The sequence below is a fragment of the Aspergillus luchuensis genome, chromosome 7 (genome assembly GCF_016861625.1).
Source record: "Aspergillus luchuensis IFO 4308 DNA, chromosome 7, nearly complete sequence".
Taxonomy (NCBI): Eukaryota; Fungi; Ascomycota; class Eurotiomycetes; order Eurotiales; family Aspergillaceae; genus Aspergillus; species Aspergillus luchuensis.
In genome coordinates, this window is record NC_054855.1 from 170,431 (window position 1) to 184,846 (window position 14,416).

A 14,416-nucleotide genomic window follows, 5' to 3' on the forward strand; every position below is an offset into this window, starting at 1 on the left:
GTAGTAGAATGTGAGATGATGTAGAGAGCATGTAGATCCAGGTAGGTAAGTGGGAACATCTCTCCATTACATGAATTTTTCACATGTTGCATGAGGGTTCACCAGCTGGTTTTGTGTGCCCTGTACAGGGTATGGATAAACATTTACCGGATATAGAGTCGGCAGTCTCAAAAAGTAGGTCAAGCTTAAGCCAAGACCGCGGCAGAACTCCTTCTGGAAGGGAAACCTGGTACCGCTGGTACGAACGGCTGCTGATTGGCTCGCACTCCCGGTGCGGTCTTGGCGTTACTGAAGCTAAACCCTTCCTGGGGTGACTTTGCGAGTGGCCCCGTAGGGCCACGACAGCGCTAGACCATAAATAGACGAGGGTCTGGCACACGTGACAGACACGGAGTGTCGATCCCGCCCGATATCCGATTGGTGGCGGAAAGCCGTCGCACTTCCCCTCTTCCAGACGGGGATCTGAAACTTGCAGTTGCTGCCCGCTTGCTATTCTTTTTTTGCACTGGAATGAATCACATCGTCGGTCTCGCAAGCACTGCCTATTCCTGTTGCATGCAAATCACAGCCTCTTCCATTCTCCGAGCTGACCTGCATCTGTCCTTGCCTGCATCTGGTAGCTTCGTCTCCGCCGCATATACACATGGTGTTCCCTGGAAGGCTTAGCACCGGCTGCTATGTATGCCGGAGGCGTAAAGTGAAGGTATGTTTGATGACAATGATAAAAAGCTGTTCTGTCTCTTCTTCTACGTGATTCTTAACTGACCTGGAACAGTGTGATGGGGCTCGACCAGCATGCCGTCGCTGCGTCACACAGGGAAGGCAGTGTACGGGTTATCCGGACGCCTTTGCCTTTCGTGAATATAAAGCCACGAAAGAACCTCAAGCAGGCAAGGCAGCAGTCAGGAAACGGACCAAAAGGACGACGGACGGTGAACAGCCCGCGAATGGCTCAACATCACCGTCCGCGGCAGTATCAGATCAAGATGGAACGGATACACGTCTGATTCCCACTAAATCCCCATCCACACCACCTAGCCCCCCTGCTGCGATAACGCCATGTCTGGAGTGGCAATCACTCTGTTATTTCTTTCATCAGCATGTCCTGCCTACCGAGAAGTCTCCCTGTGAGGGTCATCTTGCGTTTCTTCCTGAGCTATATCAAGAGAAAGGCAATGATCCTTCCTTGAGTCATGCCATCCTTAGCGTATCCTACCTTTCGTTATTCAACACCGCTCGCGTAAATGAGCTCTATGTGAATGCTAGGAAGCATTATGGCGTGGCATTGAAATCGCTCACAGCGTCACTCAGCAACAGGGAGACCTCGACTCAAGACGAGACGTTTGCAGCAGCGCTATTCTTGAGTATGTTCATGGTAAGCTTACCAACATCGACCGGATTAACCGGCACCACTTGCTTACCAAACCTCAGGATCTAAGTGGCGAGAGACAGGGGGCAGTCAATCCTCATATCCCTGGAATATGCTCTCTGATGCATCTTCGGGGTAGACCGGAGCGCAGTAGCAAATATGCCCGCAAACTATTTGGTTGGGCATTCACTCAAATAGTAAGTGGAACCACTGTAATCACACAAGCCATTGTTGACTTAGTTCGTACGTCGCAGCAAATTCAAGCGGTAGCGAATAATCAGTTTGCGTATGCCTGCTTGCCAGCGTCTATCAATATGGCGTACAATCCCGACTACGTGCTACGCTCAGGGATAATCACCAGTATGATCTCCGAGTTTTGTCAAGGGGCCAGCGAGTTCCGAAGAACCGAACACAACTACCCGCCCACCGCCAGGGCCCGGTTATTGCATTCCATTTTGGGACGGGCGTATTTCATCATGGAACAAATCAACATTTGGGACGAGGCAGTCCCTCAACATTGGAAACGCCAATTTGCCGTGCCGGGTATGGGCCAAGTGAATCATGCAGAGCAGGCTGCTTCACGAGATCCATGGACCCCATGCTTTTTGGCCGTCGTCCAGGCAGCACAAATTCTCTATCTCGTCCACGTGTTCGAGTGTTGGGAGAAGTTCGTTCCATTTGCCTCTGCGATAAACGATGAACACATTGAAGATTTCCCTGTAGAGACCTTCAGCGGGATAGACGATCGGATCAGAAGCCTGATAGAGGTGATTTGCGACACAGTGACTTACACGTTGGGACATGTCACCCCAAATCATGAATTCCAGCTGCACCCCAACAGCAAGCTGGCGAATGGATACACGCTTCTGTGGCCGATGTGGGTGGTTGTAAATTCCGGGCTTGCGACAGCAGACCAATTGACTCTCTGCCGGCTTGCTCTCGAGTGTGTTGGTTCGACCATGGGTTACCGGTTGGCCTCTGTCCTGTGCGCAGATAGCAGACCGGAAGAACCTCGTTCAAGCATACTTGAACAATCCCCAATGACTCGCAGCCTCACGGCCGTGCAGTAAGCTGCAAATAATGAACCTTTCATGCCGTGTTATGAGACACGATGACCATTGTGATTTATACCCTCGATGCTGAGACGAAAGCAGTTTGGGCGACTGTATGCCTGAACTGATTTCCCATGTCGCATTCTTTGTAACCAAAACTTGAATATCTTTTATCATATTAATATATCTTTGCCTCTTCATTAAAGACATTGTCCATGCTTACCTGTAAATATTTCGCTCAAACGACGTGTATCCGTGCAGTGTATCTCGCACGTCTTGAAAAGCAGGGAGCAAGGCAACTTAAATACTTCTCAGGGGGCATTCCCCAGAGCGCATATTGAAAAGCAACAACTCCCACTGGACGAAAAGCAAATAAAAAAGTCTACTAGAGCAAGAAAGGGATAAGCCAAAATCCGACAAGCCCCCACTGCCTGTTCGCAAAGGGTCACCAGAACGGGTTAGCGGGGTGATCTTCGTAGGGCTGTACAGGATAAGCCGGTGGTGAAATGCCGTCCACTCGGACACTGAATATCTTAGTGAGCCATTCCCACAGGGGTCAATTGCATGTGTCGGCTGGAAATCAACCGTGCTAATATTGCGCGTGGGATTGCTCGGTTCGGGCCCGTCTAGACTGACAGTGATAGATTTCGGAGGATGGCCGGGGTCGGCGTCAGTTTCCTAATCTGGCAATCGGCGGCGAGGGGACCCAGATTGACTGGGACTCATCGCAGCACCGCCACGGTGTCAAGGGAGAATGTCACTATCTTCATTGCTAAAAAAAAAACTCTGTTCAAGTATACAAGACAATCTGCTCATGTGATATGTGAAGATGTGATGGATGTAGATTCTATAGTCGCAAACTCAACTAACTACCCAAACCCAACACCGTATAAAAACTCCAGTATAACATGCAAAAGATAGACCAAGGAAATCTGTGCGAACTAACGCCACACAGGGCCCCAGTAGTCATTGTCCCCCTGAAAGGCGCTATCATACTTCTGGCATCGCGGATGATCGTAATCTTCCTGTGACCCCTGCGGCCAGATAGGAACAGCACAAAATTCATCATCCTGGCAACCATAACACTCCTTCCATACACTCCAGTCAAGATAGTGCATCAGGTCCTGCAAAATAGTTGTCACTATACCGTACTCCTTAGCCTCCGTGACTGCCATAAGACTGCTGCAGATCCTGCTGCCAACAGTATAGACAGCGCGGTAGCCCAAAGAGTCCTTAGGAGCATGAGTTGGAATGAACTGGCTAGCACATCGGTCAATCTCAGCGTAGTAATCACGATTGTCGCGATCGATAAATGGGGATAATATACGCTCTGCCGTCTCTATAATAAATTCGAGACGAGCAGCCTGATCGTCATGATGGCCGGATACTAAGCCGCGCAGAATGCGACCGTATTTCTCAACCACCATGTCCACCACTCCTTGCCAGTTTATCACCCGCGTCGTAGGATCGTGATTCATGACTAGCGAAGTCAAATCATCCCTAATGGGCGCAAGCGATGAAGAAGGGAGATGCGCAAGACGTGGATGCTTACTACCACCATGGAACAGATCAAGACCATAGTCATATGCAGTGACGAAAGCGTCATAGTTGACAATGACGCGGTCGCCGCCAATGCCATGGTATCTTGATGTGACCGTCCGAAGCAAGTCACCAGGTTTGCCGCTCTTCTTTGCGGAATCCCGACTGGGAAGCGTCACTCGAGCAATATTGACTGTGTCTAGCTTCTGTTCGGGATTACAGAGAATGATCTCAAAACCTGCTGCCATCCTGATCACGCCGTCGATACGTCCATTCCATTCCTCTTGCACGATCTCACAAATGGCGCGAGCGCGCGCTGACTCTTGGCTTACGCCTCCATGCTCCAGTTTATCTTCGAATAGGACTCTGTCCTGCAGGTCCAGTGTGCCTATTTGAGACTTCCCCGCCGAGGTACCGTCAATGTAAACGAGGCGAAGGTCTTCCGTGGTCGCGTAGGTGTGAAGCCAGCCAGTCTGAGCTGGGGTATTTATTACTTGCTGGGACTCGGAGTCCACGCTGTGAGATGGCTGTTTTGAAGGAGTTCGAGCGAATACCATGGCGTGCTCGGGGTCGAAAGCCATCCAGCCTATCCTGGAGATGGGGTCCGATCGTGTCTCACCGTGATAGAGCTTGACTCCCTTCGGGACAGAAGCAAGAAAAAAAGACATTCCATTATGATGAAGTGATGATCCCCATTGTCGCATGGAGGAGTGAATGGCGTTGAAGATGTGGTTGGCGTTGTGCATGGGTTGCGGTTCCCCGATCGCGAGGGCCGTGGTGGTGGTAGTCATGGAGAAGGCTGTTAGGCACGTTAATAAAACTGAATGATACATGATCATCAAAGTGTTGGAGTTTAAATGGGACTCACCTCTTCCTAAGTTTATTGGGCTCTCGTATAGTTATATGGCGGCTGGCTATGTTGTCCGCAGCTCGGAGGATCCACATTGAGCTCAAGCCGCCAGCGCTTATCCCCGAGCCTTGCTCGCCACCTATTCAGTTATCTTTCCTTCCCTGTTGATTGACGCGTACTACGAATTTCGTCATGCAGGATCGGAGGTAGAGACATGATGGTTGCAGTCTCTTATTTGTGTTCCCTTCCCCTCATGTTCCCAATTCCAGATCAGATGTTCCGATCAGCCCTACAATGATGGATGATTGTCAGCCGACGGTGGGTATAATAATTGCAATTTTGATTCACGAAAATAATTAGCTCCTCTAGCTTTTCCACAGTAATAGCATTATGTGGCGGGAACTGAAATTCCCAACCCGTAGATCCGAATATAATCATCGCAATCACTAACTGTTGCCTGGCCGTGCGCGGTAGGCAACCTCCTTTCTTCAAGGCCCCTCATCTTTTCTGGCACCCTCCAAATCTCATTAACGGTGTTCACCACAACACCGACGGGAAAACATTTAGCCCTACTCTCAGGCATTGATCTCCCTGGTGACAATCTGCGATGGCATCATATCAACCTCCTTGCTCTTCTCAATCACGCCCTCACTGCTGGACCGGCTGGCAGCCTTCTTAGGGCGGATTCTGCGCATGCAGGCCGAGAAGAACGGAATGTAGCCGTAACGCTCATTGTACCACATGCAAACATAGGCAGTGATGATACAGATCCAATAGAGATTGTAACCCAGCACAGATCCATAGGTAGCAGAGTTGGTCCAGCCGAAAAGGGCGTTGAAGATACCCCATCCACCACCGCTACCGAGTTCGGGGTTGCAGCAGTTGACATGCCAGACACTCTGGCGGATATCGTAGGAACCGGCTCCCGAACCCGTTTCGGAGGCATCACCACCGATGATATTGTTCCAGGCGTTGTTCTGGAGGTACCAGATGGCACGGGAGAAGAGACCAGCGGAGACGAGGTAGAGGAAGCAGGTCGAGATGATCAGGAAGTATTGCAGTGAGGCAGTGTTACCACATCTATTGGAGTAGAAATGTTAGACGGAACCGTAAACCTCTCCAGCAAGAGTGGGCAAACTAACCTGTAAAGAAGGTATCCGACAGCAATACCGGCAGCAAGACCACAAACGACTGCGAGAGGGAACGAAGTAGCAGGGAGACCGAGACCCACACCACCGACATACACGACGGCTTCAAGACCCTCACGAAGAACAGTCACGAACGGAAGAAGGAACATGACATATTTCTTGGACCAGTCTTTGAAACGCTGGTAAACACCGATGTTGGTCTTCTCCTTCTCTTCAAGAGCCTGGGCCAGCTTATCACGCCACTTGTCCTGCAACTTCGAGACACGCAACAGGCCAGCACCCATGATACTGATAATGATGGAAGCGATGAAACCGAAGATACCTTCCCAGATATCCTCACTGCCGGTGAAGACATCCTTGTTGAGGCCGTAGAAGGCACCAATCATACCACCACCGACACATAGACATATGAAGAGACCTAATGCTACACCAAGCCATACCTGGATTATGTAAGAAGGGAGATGGTGAATCTCTGTGGGGAAAAAGACATACATGTCGATTTAATCGTTTTAAGGTTTGCACATCGCCTTCTCCTCCTAGTGTCTGTTTCAGGAAAGACAGAAGCACGGAGACGATAATGACACTCTCGAGACATTCACGAAAGCAGATGAAGAAAACTGTATATTGTGAGCACCAGATCAAAGGACAAATGTCTTGCTATATTAAGGTGCAAGAGCCAGAGGTATCGTACCTGTCACTGCAAACACACTGTTGGCCATCTTGTCGACAGTAAGCCTTGTCCAAGGCAACCCGAAGAGACAGTTGAAAGGGTCAGAAGTGAATGAGAGTGCAAGCAAAATGTCTTGTCTCGGTCCCTGAAATGACCGAGGGAGATGATAGCAACATATACCCCGGCGGATCAACGACAATTTACTCTAAGTCTCTCCGATTCCCGCAACCCATTCGGATGCGTCTTTTCAGCGGCTCAGGTGCCACTCCAACCATCTATAGAGGCACCACACCGAAATTGCCATGGCACTAGGAGCAAATTCGACCGGGCCTCCAGCGTCCGGGTGTATACGATGTTGAATTACCTACGTAACAAAAATGGCCACTCCGGTCCTCGCTTATCAATCTTCACAGGGAATAATCTCTGGTCATATGCCCAAAGTATGGCTATCGCGGCATGCAAAGGGTCTCAGAGGCGTGGCCTTGGTAACTATAAGCGGGTCAAGGATGTTTGCCAAGACGCAAGAAAAAATCTGATAGTGAGGAGGTCAGAAGCGATTGGTTTACTGGAGTCATGGGCATGGATCTGATAAATCGTACCCGGTCAAAAAATGGGCGCCCCAGCGGGCGGATGGTTGAAGTTTGGGTTGATAGTCGGCTGTAACGATACAGTTACCGTATTCCAGATACTTCAACGCCTTGCCAAGAAACACGCCGAGACACATGGCATTATAACGGATTTACTATGGGCATTGCTCCTTTAACCACCACATAACAGAGGTATGCTCTGCTCTTGTCACAAGGTACGATTTACTCAGACATACACAGGAGATCGGAAGAAAATGTGTCATTTCACGCCGTAATTGTTCTGCGACAACAACGCTGACGAGACTTCCTATCGAGGTACCTGAACCAAGACGGTGGATATGGTCGAAACATGGCTACAGTGCCAGAGCTTAGTGGAAAGGTCAACTAGATTGATTACTTAGGCGTATGTGGGACCCCGATGTTGGTTATTATACCTTCATAGTTGGAATCAACTAAAATTTAGGGACAGAGCCATCTAGAAGGACGCCAGAGTACCCAAGGGAGAAATCTTCTCCCGCCGATGCTACTCACACTAATCAAGGAAGGCCACTTGACGAATGCTCTGTTCCTGTATATCGAGGTGCCAGTGCGGTTATACCAGTGGTTGATTTGACCGGCACCATAGAATCGTACAATTACTCGACCCATGGCCGAAAAAGACAGGACGGCTGCAACCACATACAATGTCCCAATTCAATCCATACTTAGCTGATTCGCCTCTACAACACTCCCCGGTGCTCCAGAATAATGGTTATGTGCATGGGACCAAAGCAGATTCAAGTTATCTTTCGAGGATCGTCAGGCACAGTGGACGTAAAATTACCACTCGTTCCATACAAGTATTGTTGATTGATAAGATGACCCACAGAACTCGGTTGCGCCATGCAATACTAGTGTACTCGCTAATTAAGCTTTAGGTTAGGCTCGCAAACTAATTCCTTTCTTTCTCAAAACCTTCCCTCGGGATATCAGCGGCGGATCGGTGGGACCGCCATACGGGGAGTTCTCTAGTGACTTGCATCTCCTCCTCCTATGGGTCATGGGGCCATTAGATGAATAGGAGGCGGGGAGGGATCGGTCGCTTGCCTCGGACAAGGGTGGATACTAGGTGCGAAGTTCAACGGGCGAAATTTTGACTGCCTCCAGACGTGGGATTGACACCCACATATCTTCATTGCAAAAAGGGTTCTTCGCCGATAGAATCTAGGACCGATGCAAGATTTGCTGGTTTACGCAAGGTTAATTGATTGTAACATAACATGGTCACATGTCCAATAATTGTGTGGTCATGTTGCCCAACCGGCAACCTATGCTTTGGGCCAGGTTTCCAAGATTGATAGGAGCATTTTGAATCCAATACGTGCAACCTACAGCCCAACCATGAACAGCGCGTCATTCCAAGCAGCAAAATTATCACAATCATACAATGCGTACATAATTGCCGCAGGAACGCGGACAGGTTACCCTGAAACGTGTATACTTTGCGACAACAAACCTGGAACAACCACACCGAACGTGGGGAGGACTCCCAATATGGTAAGAATTTGATGCCAAGACAGACCGTAACAATCCGCTATCTCGCTTAGGACCACCCGGGGCTCGGATACAGCGCCCGAGGCACATACATCAACTACCATTTCTAAAAGGAACCTACCAAGTCATGAGTCAAAGCCGGGAGATGACCGACGGCCCGTACGTCGTTGCATTATTGCCAAGCACGACCTTCCAGCTGGTGGCGCCTTGTTGGAGGGGTCAAGTACAAGTGGCCAAGAATTTCTTGTCAGTCATATGGCCGCTGCTTGGCCTGTGGATCTTATCTGATGAAGCTTCGGCGATATTAGTCTTGGCAGCCCACATGGCTGGTGGGCACCGTCGTCGGTGGCTACAGATACGGGCTCCTATGAACGGGGAAGAGCCACTTTGACGAGGATTAGGCATACGTGTACTTGGTTGGATCGTTATTTCCGACTTATCAATCTCTTGCCTCTTGGCACGTCCAACCATACGGGTCAATGGTTCGTGGGCGCAATTTACCGGACCAGTAGATGGGGTATGATACAACGCTTCCCACCATCGGCTGCTCCGGAATTTTGCACAAGGTATGACTGGAGAAGAAAAATCTGCTAAAAATACCTCCTCTTTCTAGAGACTTCAGTTGGCTGGGCTCGGATGTATTTGCAATCCAGCGATTAGAATGGGTCCCATTTGGCACCGTATGATAATAGAAGGCAAAAGTCTGGCCAGACATATATACCGGGCAATGGGCTTCCTCGACTTGGTCAGACAGACTTTGAGCTCATCCATCTCAATATGCGTTCCCAGGCTGCCATCTTGCTTGGACTGAGTTGGGCCGTGAGCCCGGTCCTCGCCGGGCAGGGCTTGACAATGTCGGCTCCCAATCTGGCTGATTATTGCTTCTACTCTATATATTCGTCCCTCGGCTCATACACATTCGAAGGGGCAACCTCGACATCGTCGGACTCCGGCACCACAGCGCATGGGTCTTCCAGCCAGTCTTCCTCTACCAACTCCTCCAGTAGCTCCTCCAGTAGCTCTGGACATGGCTCGTCCAGCAGCTCAAGCTCACACCGTCGCCGAGCCTTGCGAGAGAAGCGTGGTCATCATGGTGCCAGTTCAACGGGAGGTTGTACGAGTACCGTGGGAGTCATGTCCCTGTATGCAAGTGCAAAGGCGTGGTGCACTGAGGAACAACTCAATTCCGCAATCCCATCCTACTGGGAGAGTCTTTGTGAACAAAGCAGCGTGTCCCTGATTAGCCTGACCGAGATTGAAGCCAATGCCACCGACGCCTATATTGCCTCCTTGCCTGTTATCGACCCGGAAACTAATAGTACTACTACGACCGGAACCATTGAATCACCTGTCCTTCTGAGCCATTCCTACTACAAGCGGGCTTACAAGTCTTACGTGGGTCAACTGCTTGACTATTCCTACCACTAGTCTACTAACATGAGCTCAGGTTACTCACGACTATGCACTGATCAAAGACAAACGCTACGGATGGGGTCTCATGGGATACTGGGGCGGTGTCCTGGCCCTTGGAATGATAGTGAAGGCCTGGAAGTTTGTCCGTTCTAGTATGAGACTTTCTAGTTCTGGTGACGCCGAGAAAAACAGTGCAGGCCCTCAAAGCAAGGCATTCGCACCAGTCGCTGCAGTTGCACACTTTATGCGCACATACTTTGTGATTCCTGCCAGCTTCGCTCCCTACCTGTCGAACCACCAACAGCTGTTCTTGTTTCACACCATTCCCAAACGACTGGACACCTTGATCGTCTTTGGTTTCTGGGCCGTCGCTATCATCCTGTCTTGCGTCAACTACCAGAGTTTCACGGGTAACATCAGGTGCGTTATCAGTCTACTCAGGGCTAGTTCGCTTTAACTAACGGCTCAACTTCAAGCACGCCGAGTCTGTACCAGCAAAACTGGCAATATTCCTCCGACCGCACTGGTGTTTTGTCCTACGCTTGCCTGCCCTTCCTTTGGCTCTTTGCTGGACGCAACAATATTTTCCTCTGGGCGACCGATTTCAACGTGCAGTCTTTCAACATCTTCCACCGTCACACCGCCTGGGTGTGTACCCTTTTGGCTATTGTTCACTCAATCGCCTACACTGTGGTCTTCCAGGTTTATGGTTAGCTCCCTCATCACAATCAGTTCTACTATTTACATACCGTTGACAACATATCCTACATACAGATGGCAGATACCACAGCGCGCTGAAGCAGAACTACTTCTACATGGGTATTGTGGTATGTTATAGCTATTCTGATAATATGCGGTGCCCAACAATTCTAATCATTTTCTAGGCTACCGTTGTTATGGCAGTTATACTCTTCCAGTCTGGTACTTGGCTTCGTCAGAGATTCTACGAGACTTTCCTCATCATTCACGTCCTCTTGGCCATTCTGACCATCTACGCCTTGTTCCGGTATGCTCTCCTTAACAACGCAATTCACATCACCACCTCTAACTGTAAGATTGCAGCCACACCAGCTTCGACGGAACCGTCTACAACGGCTACCTCTGGCCCATGGTTGCCATTTGGGGCTTCGATCGTACCGTCCGCTATGTACGCATGCTCTACTGCAACCTCCACGTCAAGTTCGGAAAGGGCTTCATCTCGACGACCTCCTCCACAGTCACCTATAGTCCTGAAAGCGACCTGATCCGCGTCGAGATGTACCCTGCCTCTCAGACCCTGAAGCCTGGCCCTGGCCAACACTACTACCTCTACCAACCCGTCACTCTCCGCGGTTGGGAAAACCACCCCTTCACTCTGGGATGTTACGAGAACGCAACCTCGAAGGAGGAGTCCTCGAAGCTTATCTTCTACATCCGTCCCTATGACGGCTGGACGAGACGTCTTCGTGACCAATGCCAGAAGGCCGGCTCTGAAATCCGCCCTAAGCTCCTCCTGGAGGGTCCATACGGACACCAGGCCCCACTTCACACTTTCGACACAGTCCTCATGATCGTGGGTGGAACTGGTATTGCCTGCGCGGTGCCTTACATCCTGGACCACATCTCGCGCGTCGAGGCCGGTAAGACCAACACCACTCGTATCCAGCTCATCTGGACAGGCCGCCAAAAGAAGATCTTCGACGAAGTCTGCTGCAGAGATCTGTCCGCAGCTTTGGAGCACAGCGACATTACCACCACTCTTTTCTGCACTGACAAGTCGGCGGCCGGAAACGTAATTGACTCCGGCTCAACGACTCCGACGAAGGAGAAGGAGGCTGTTGCGGATGCTATGGCTCTCCAGGACAGGTCCAGTGGGTCTATTCGCTCCGTCGAGGACCTCAACGTCGAACTGCGCTACGGCCGGCCTGCTATTCGCACTAGTGTAATGACTGCTGTGCGTGAGGCAGAGGCTAGCTCGGCCCGTTTAGCTGTTATTACCTGTGGTCCGGCCGTGATGGCGGATGATTGCAGGTCTTCGGTGTACGAGGCCATGAAGGGTGGATTCCAGGACATTGAGTACTTCGAGGAGGCATTCGGCTGGTAAAGTGGGTTTGGGAACGGGGATGATGCAATATGATTGGAAGGGGTTTACGGCATGGATCGATTATGTCTGCCAATGAGTATATGTAATGTGGAACTATGCAGGGTTTACTGCACAGTAATGAAAAGTTACTTAATATTGATATTTAAAATTGTTATTTATCACATTTCCTCTTTATTCGCCGATAGTCTATACTTGAAGATCGTTTGTGTGAAAGATACAACGGCATCGTCCTGACTACAATTAGCTCATTAATCTACCCTGTAGATTGTACCTAGAGCTGTACGACACCCAGGCAACAACAAACATATAAAGTCCTCACCGGTAATCCCCCATCCGGCCAAACTCCGGCCCCATCGCCCGTTGATAACAAAATGCGGCCCTTCGGGTTAAACTGCCGACTCAGGCTGCTTTGAGCGGGAGGAACCACGGCCGGTGGATCCCGTCGCGTGGAACCTTCGCAAGCTCGTACCCGAAACAAGCTAAGATGGGCCCATCCTTGCGGTGATCGATCTGTGTGTGGGTAGAGAGGCTCTCGCAAGCTTGTACTGGATATGCCCCCCAGCCCGCTTGGGCATGGATGGAGTAGGGTTGTAGGGCCTCGGAGCTCGGTAAGGTCTCAGCGCTTGGCGAAGCAATTGATCTAGGAAGTTTGGTTTTGGTCTCCGGGCTTGGCTGGGCTGAGGCTAAAAATCTGGGTGAGAGCTTGGCGCCGGCTGGCCAGGCTCGGCTGGTATTCGAGCTGAGATTCTCCGGCGGAATGCGCGCCAGGCGCCTGGGCCGTTTCACTGCCATGGCGTAGGGCGGCATTTAATTTGATTTCTCGTGATATCCGAAATAGCCGAATAAATTTATAGTGAACTAGGCACTGCACAAATGGGCGGCAGCGTCTCCTGCTACTCGGGGCAGCCCAAGTGTGACTTCTAGTTCCGAGCTTGGGGGATGACATCCAAGCTACCGGTGATATGTTTTGTATAATGTGTGGAGTCCAGGCATAGTCTTCGCTTCCAACAAAATGGTAGTTTTAGACTCTGCCAAAACGTTGTTTCTTTTTTCTTCCACTATGGTACTAGGCTCTCAGTCAGGAAGCCTACACAGCATGAAGCTATTAGTCACCACCAACAGGTGGCCAACCCTCATCAGATAATGAGTTTTGTATAGAATTTTACTTTCATTTGAGGTTGTGGCAGCTTATTTACTCCGACCTATGTCAGTTGCCTCTAATACAACTACCGGTACGATATAAACATATATATATATATTTATTTATTTCGTGCTACGGGCAGGTAGACATTGAAACATTAGGATCCATTCATAAAGATAAGGCGTTATCTGGCAAAATATTCCGATAGCGATGAGCAATATCGACGAATATAAGGAACCAAGTAGAAAGTAGGAAATACTCATTGCACTATGTCCAATAGAGAATACGTTTGTGAATGTTGGTCTCGGAATTTTCAATACCCTTCTTAAACCAGAAATCGGGACAAGCAGGACATGATGCAGCAAGATTGGTACTTCAATAGTATATAGCTCATATATGTATATGTATATATATTCGTGACGCGGGTGTTCATTTGACATGAATACGAATGAAGGTATGATATATACGAATGAAGGTATGATATAAGGAATAGTGACTTGACAGCAGAAGCAGTATTGCAAGATAAAGATAAGCGATACTGAAAATTCTACTATCACATCAAAGTGATCTCCTTCGCCCAATTTTCTCAACAATATAACCTCCACCATATTCAATTCGAGATACCAGATAAAGCGTACGTGGGGCACACACACGTGACATGGTTCAAAATTAGAGCGGCAGTGTCAAACCGGAGCTGGAAAAACATTTCGGCTTTTATCACGTGCAAAGACATTTTACTATCAAGCTGAAATCACCCATAACATCTACTCTTTTAGGGAGTTTTGGGGATAATACTTATGTTTTCCTATTCTGAATGTACAGTCCAGAATCTCGTGCAGAGGTGATACAGTACCAGTAATATTGACTCACGGTATCAGAAATCCTCTGAATCTTTCTCAACTATTTTTCCGGCTCAGGTTTGACACTGTCACCCTAATTTCTGCCCTCGTCGGATGTGAATGCCCCTCGTACGGGCCTTCGGATGAAGCAGTTGCTAGTTCCTTATATATATATATCCCGATTTGAGAGGA

General features: G+C 49.5%; 5 protein-coding genes across 5 annotated transcripts; 2 read left to right on the forward strand and 3 right to left on the reverse strand.

Annotated features, from left to right (window-relative positions):
• Positions 1 to 643: 643 nt before the first annotated feature.
• AKAW2_70083S (Zn(II)2Cys6 transcription factor) lies at positions 644 to 2,439 on the forward strand (the record flags this gene model as incomplete). The annotated part of the gene is made up of 4 exons (XM_041682625.1): positions 644 to 703; positions 776 to 1,375; positions 1,432 to 1,566; positions 1,624 to 2,439. The coding sequence occupies 4 exons, from the start codon at positions 644 to 646 to the stop codon at positions 2,437 to 2,439; spliced, it is 1,611 nt and encodes a 536-aa protein (XP_041546967.1).
• A 923-nt stretch (positions 2,440 to 3,362) lies between these two features.
• On the reverse strand, positions 3,363 to 4,751 carry AKAW2_70084A (uncharacterized protein; the record flags this gene model as incomplete). The annotated part of the gene is made up of 1 exon (XM_041682626.1): positions 3,363 to 4,751. One exon carries the CDS (start codon positions 4,749 to 4,751, stop codon positions 3,363 to 3,365), a length of 1,389 nt encoding a protein of 462 aa, XP_041546968.1.
• A 634-nt stretch (positions 4,752 to 5,385) lies between these two features.
• On the reverse strand, positions 5,386 to 6,677 carry AKAW2_70085A (FTR1 family protein; the record flags this gene model as incomplete). The annotated part of the gene is made up of 4 exons (XM_041682627.1): positions 5,386 to 5,890; positions 5,953 to 6,398; positions 6,451 to 6,575; positions 6,650 to 6,677. 4 exons carry the CDS (start codon positions 6,675 to 6,677, stop codon positions 5,386 to 5,388), a joined length of 1,104 nt encoding a protein of 367 aa, XP_041546969.1.
• A 2,848-nt stretch (positions 6,678 to 9,525) lies between these two features.
• On the forward strand, positions 9,526 to 12,244 carry AKAW2_70086S (ferric reductase family protein; the record flags this gene model as incomplete). Its single annotated transcript, XM_041682628.1, has 6 exons — positions 9,526 to 10,143; positions 10,196 to 10,581; positions 10,638 to 10,870; positions 10,936 to 10,988; positions 11,046 to 11,167; positions 11,224 to 12,244. The coding sequence occupies 6 exons, from the start codon at positions 9,526 to 9,528 to the stop codon at positions 12,242 to 12,244; spliced, it is 2,433 nt and encodes an 810-aa protein (XP_041546970.1).
• A 399-nt stretch (positions 12,245 to 12,643) lies between these two features.
• On the reverse strand, positions 12,644 to 13,036 carry AKAW2_70087A (uncharacterized protein; the record flags this gene model as incomplete). Its single annotated transcript, XM_041682629.1, has 1 exon — positions 12,644 to 13,036. One exon carries the CDS (start codon positions 13,034 to 13,036, stop codon positions 12,644 to 12,646), a length of 393 nt encoding a protein of 130 aa, XP_041546971.1.
• Positions 13,037 to 14,416: the final 1,380 nt, after the last annotated feature.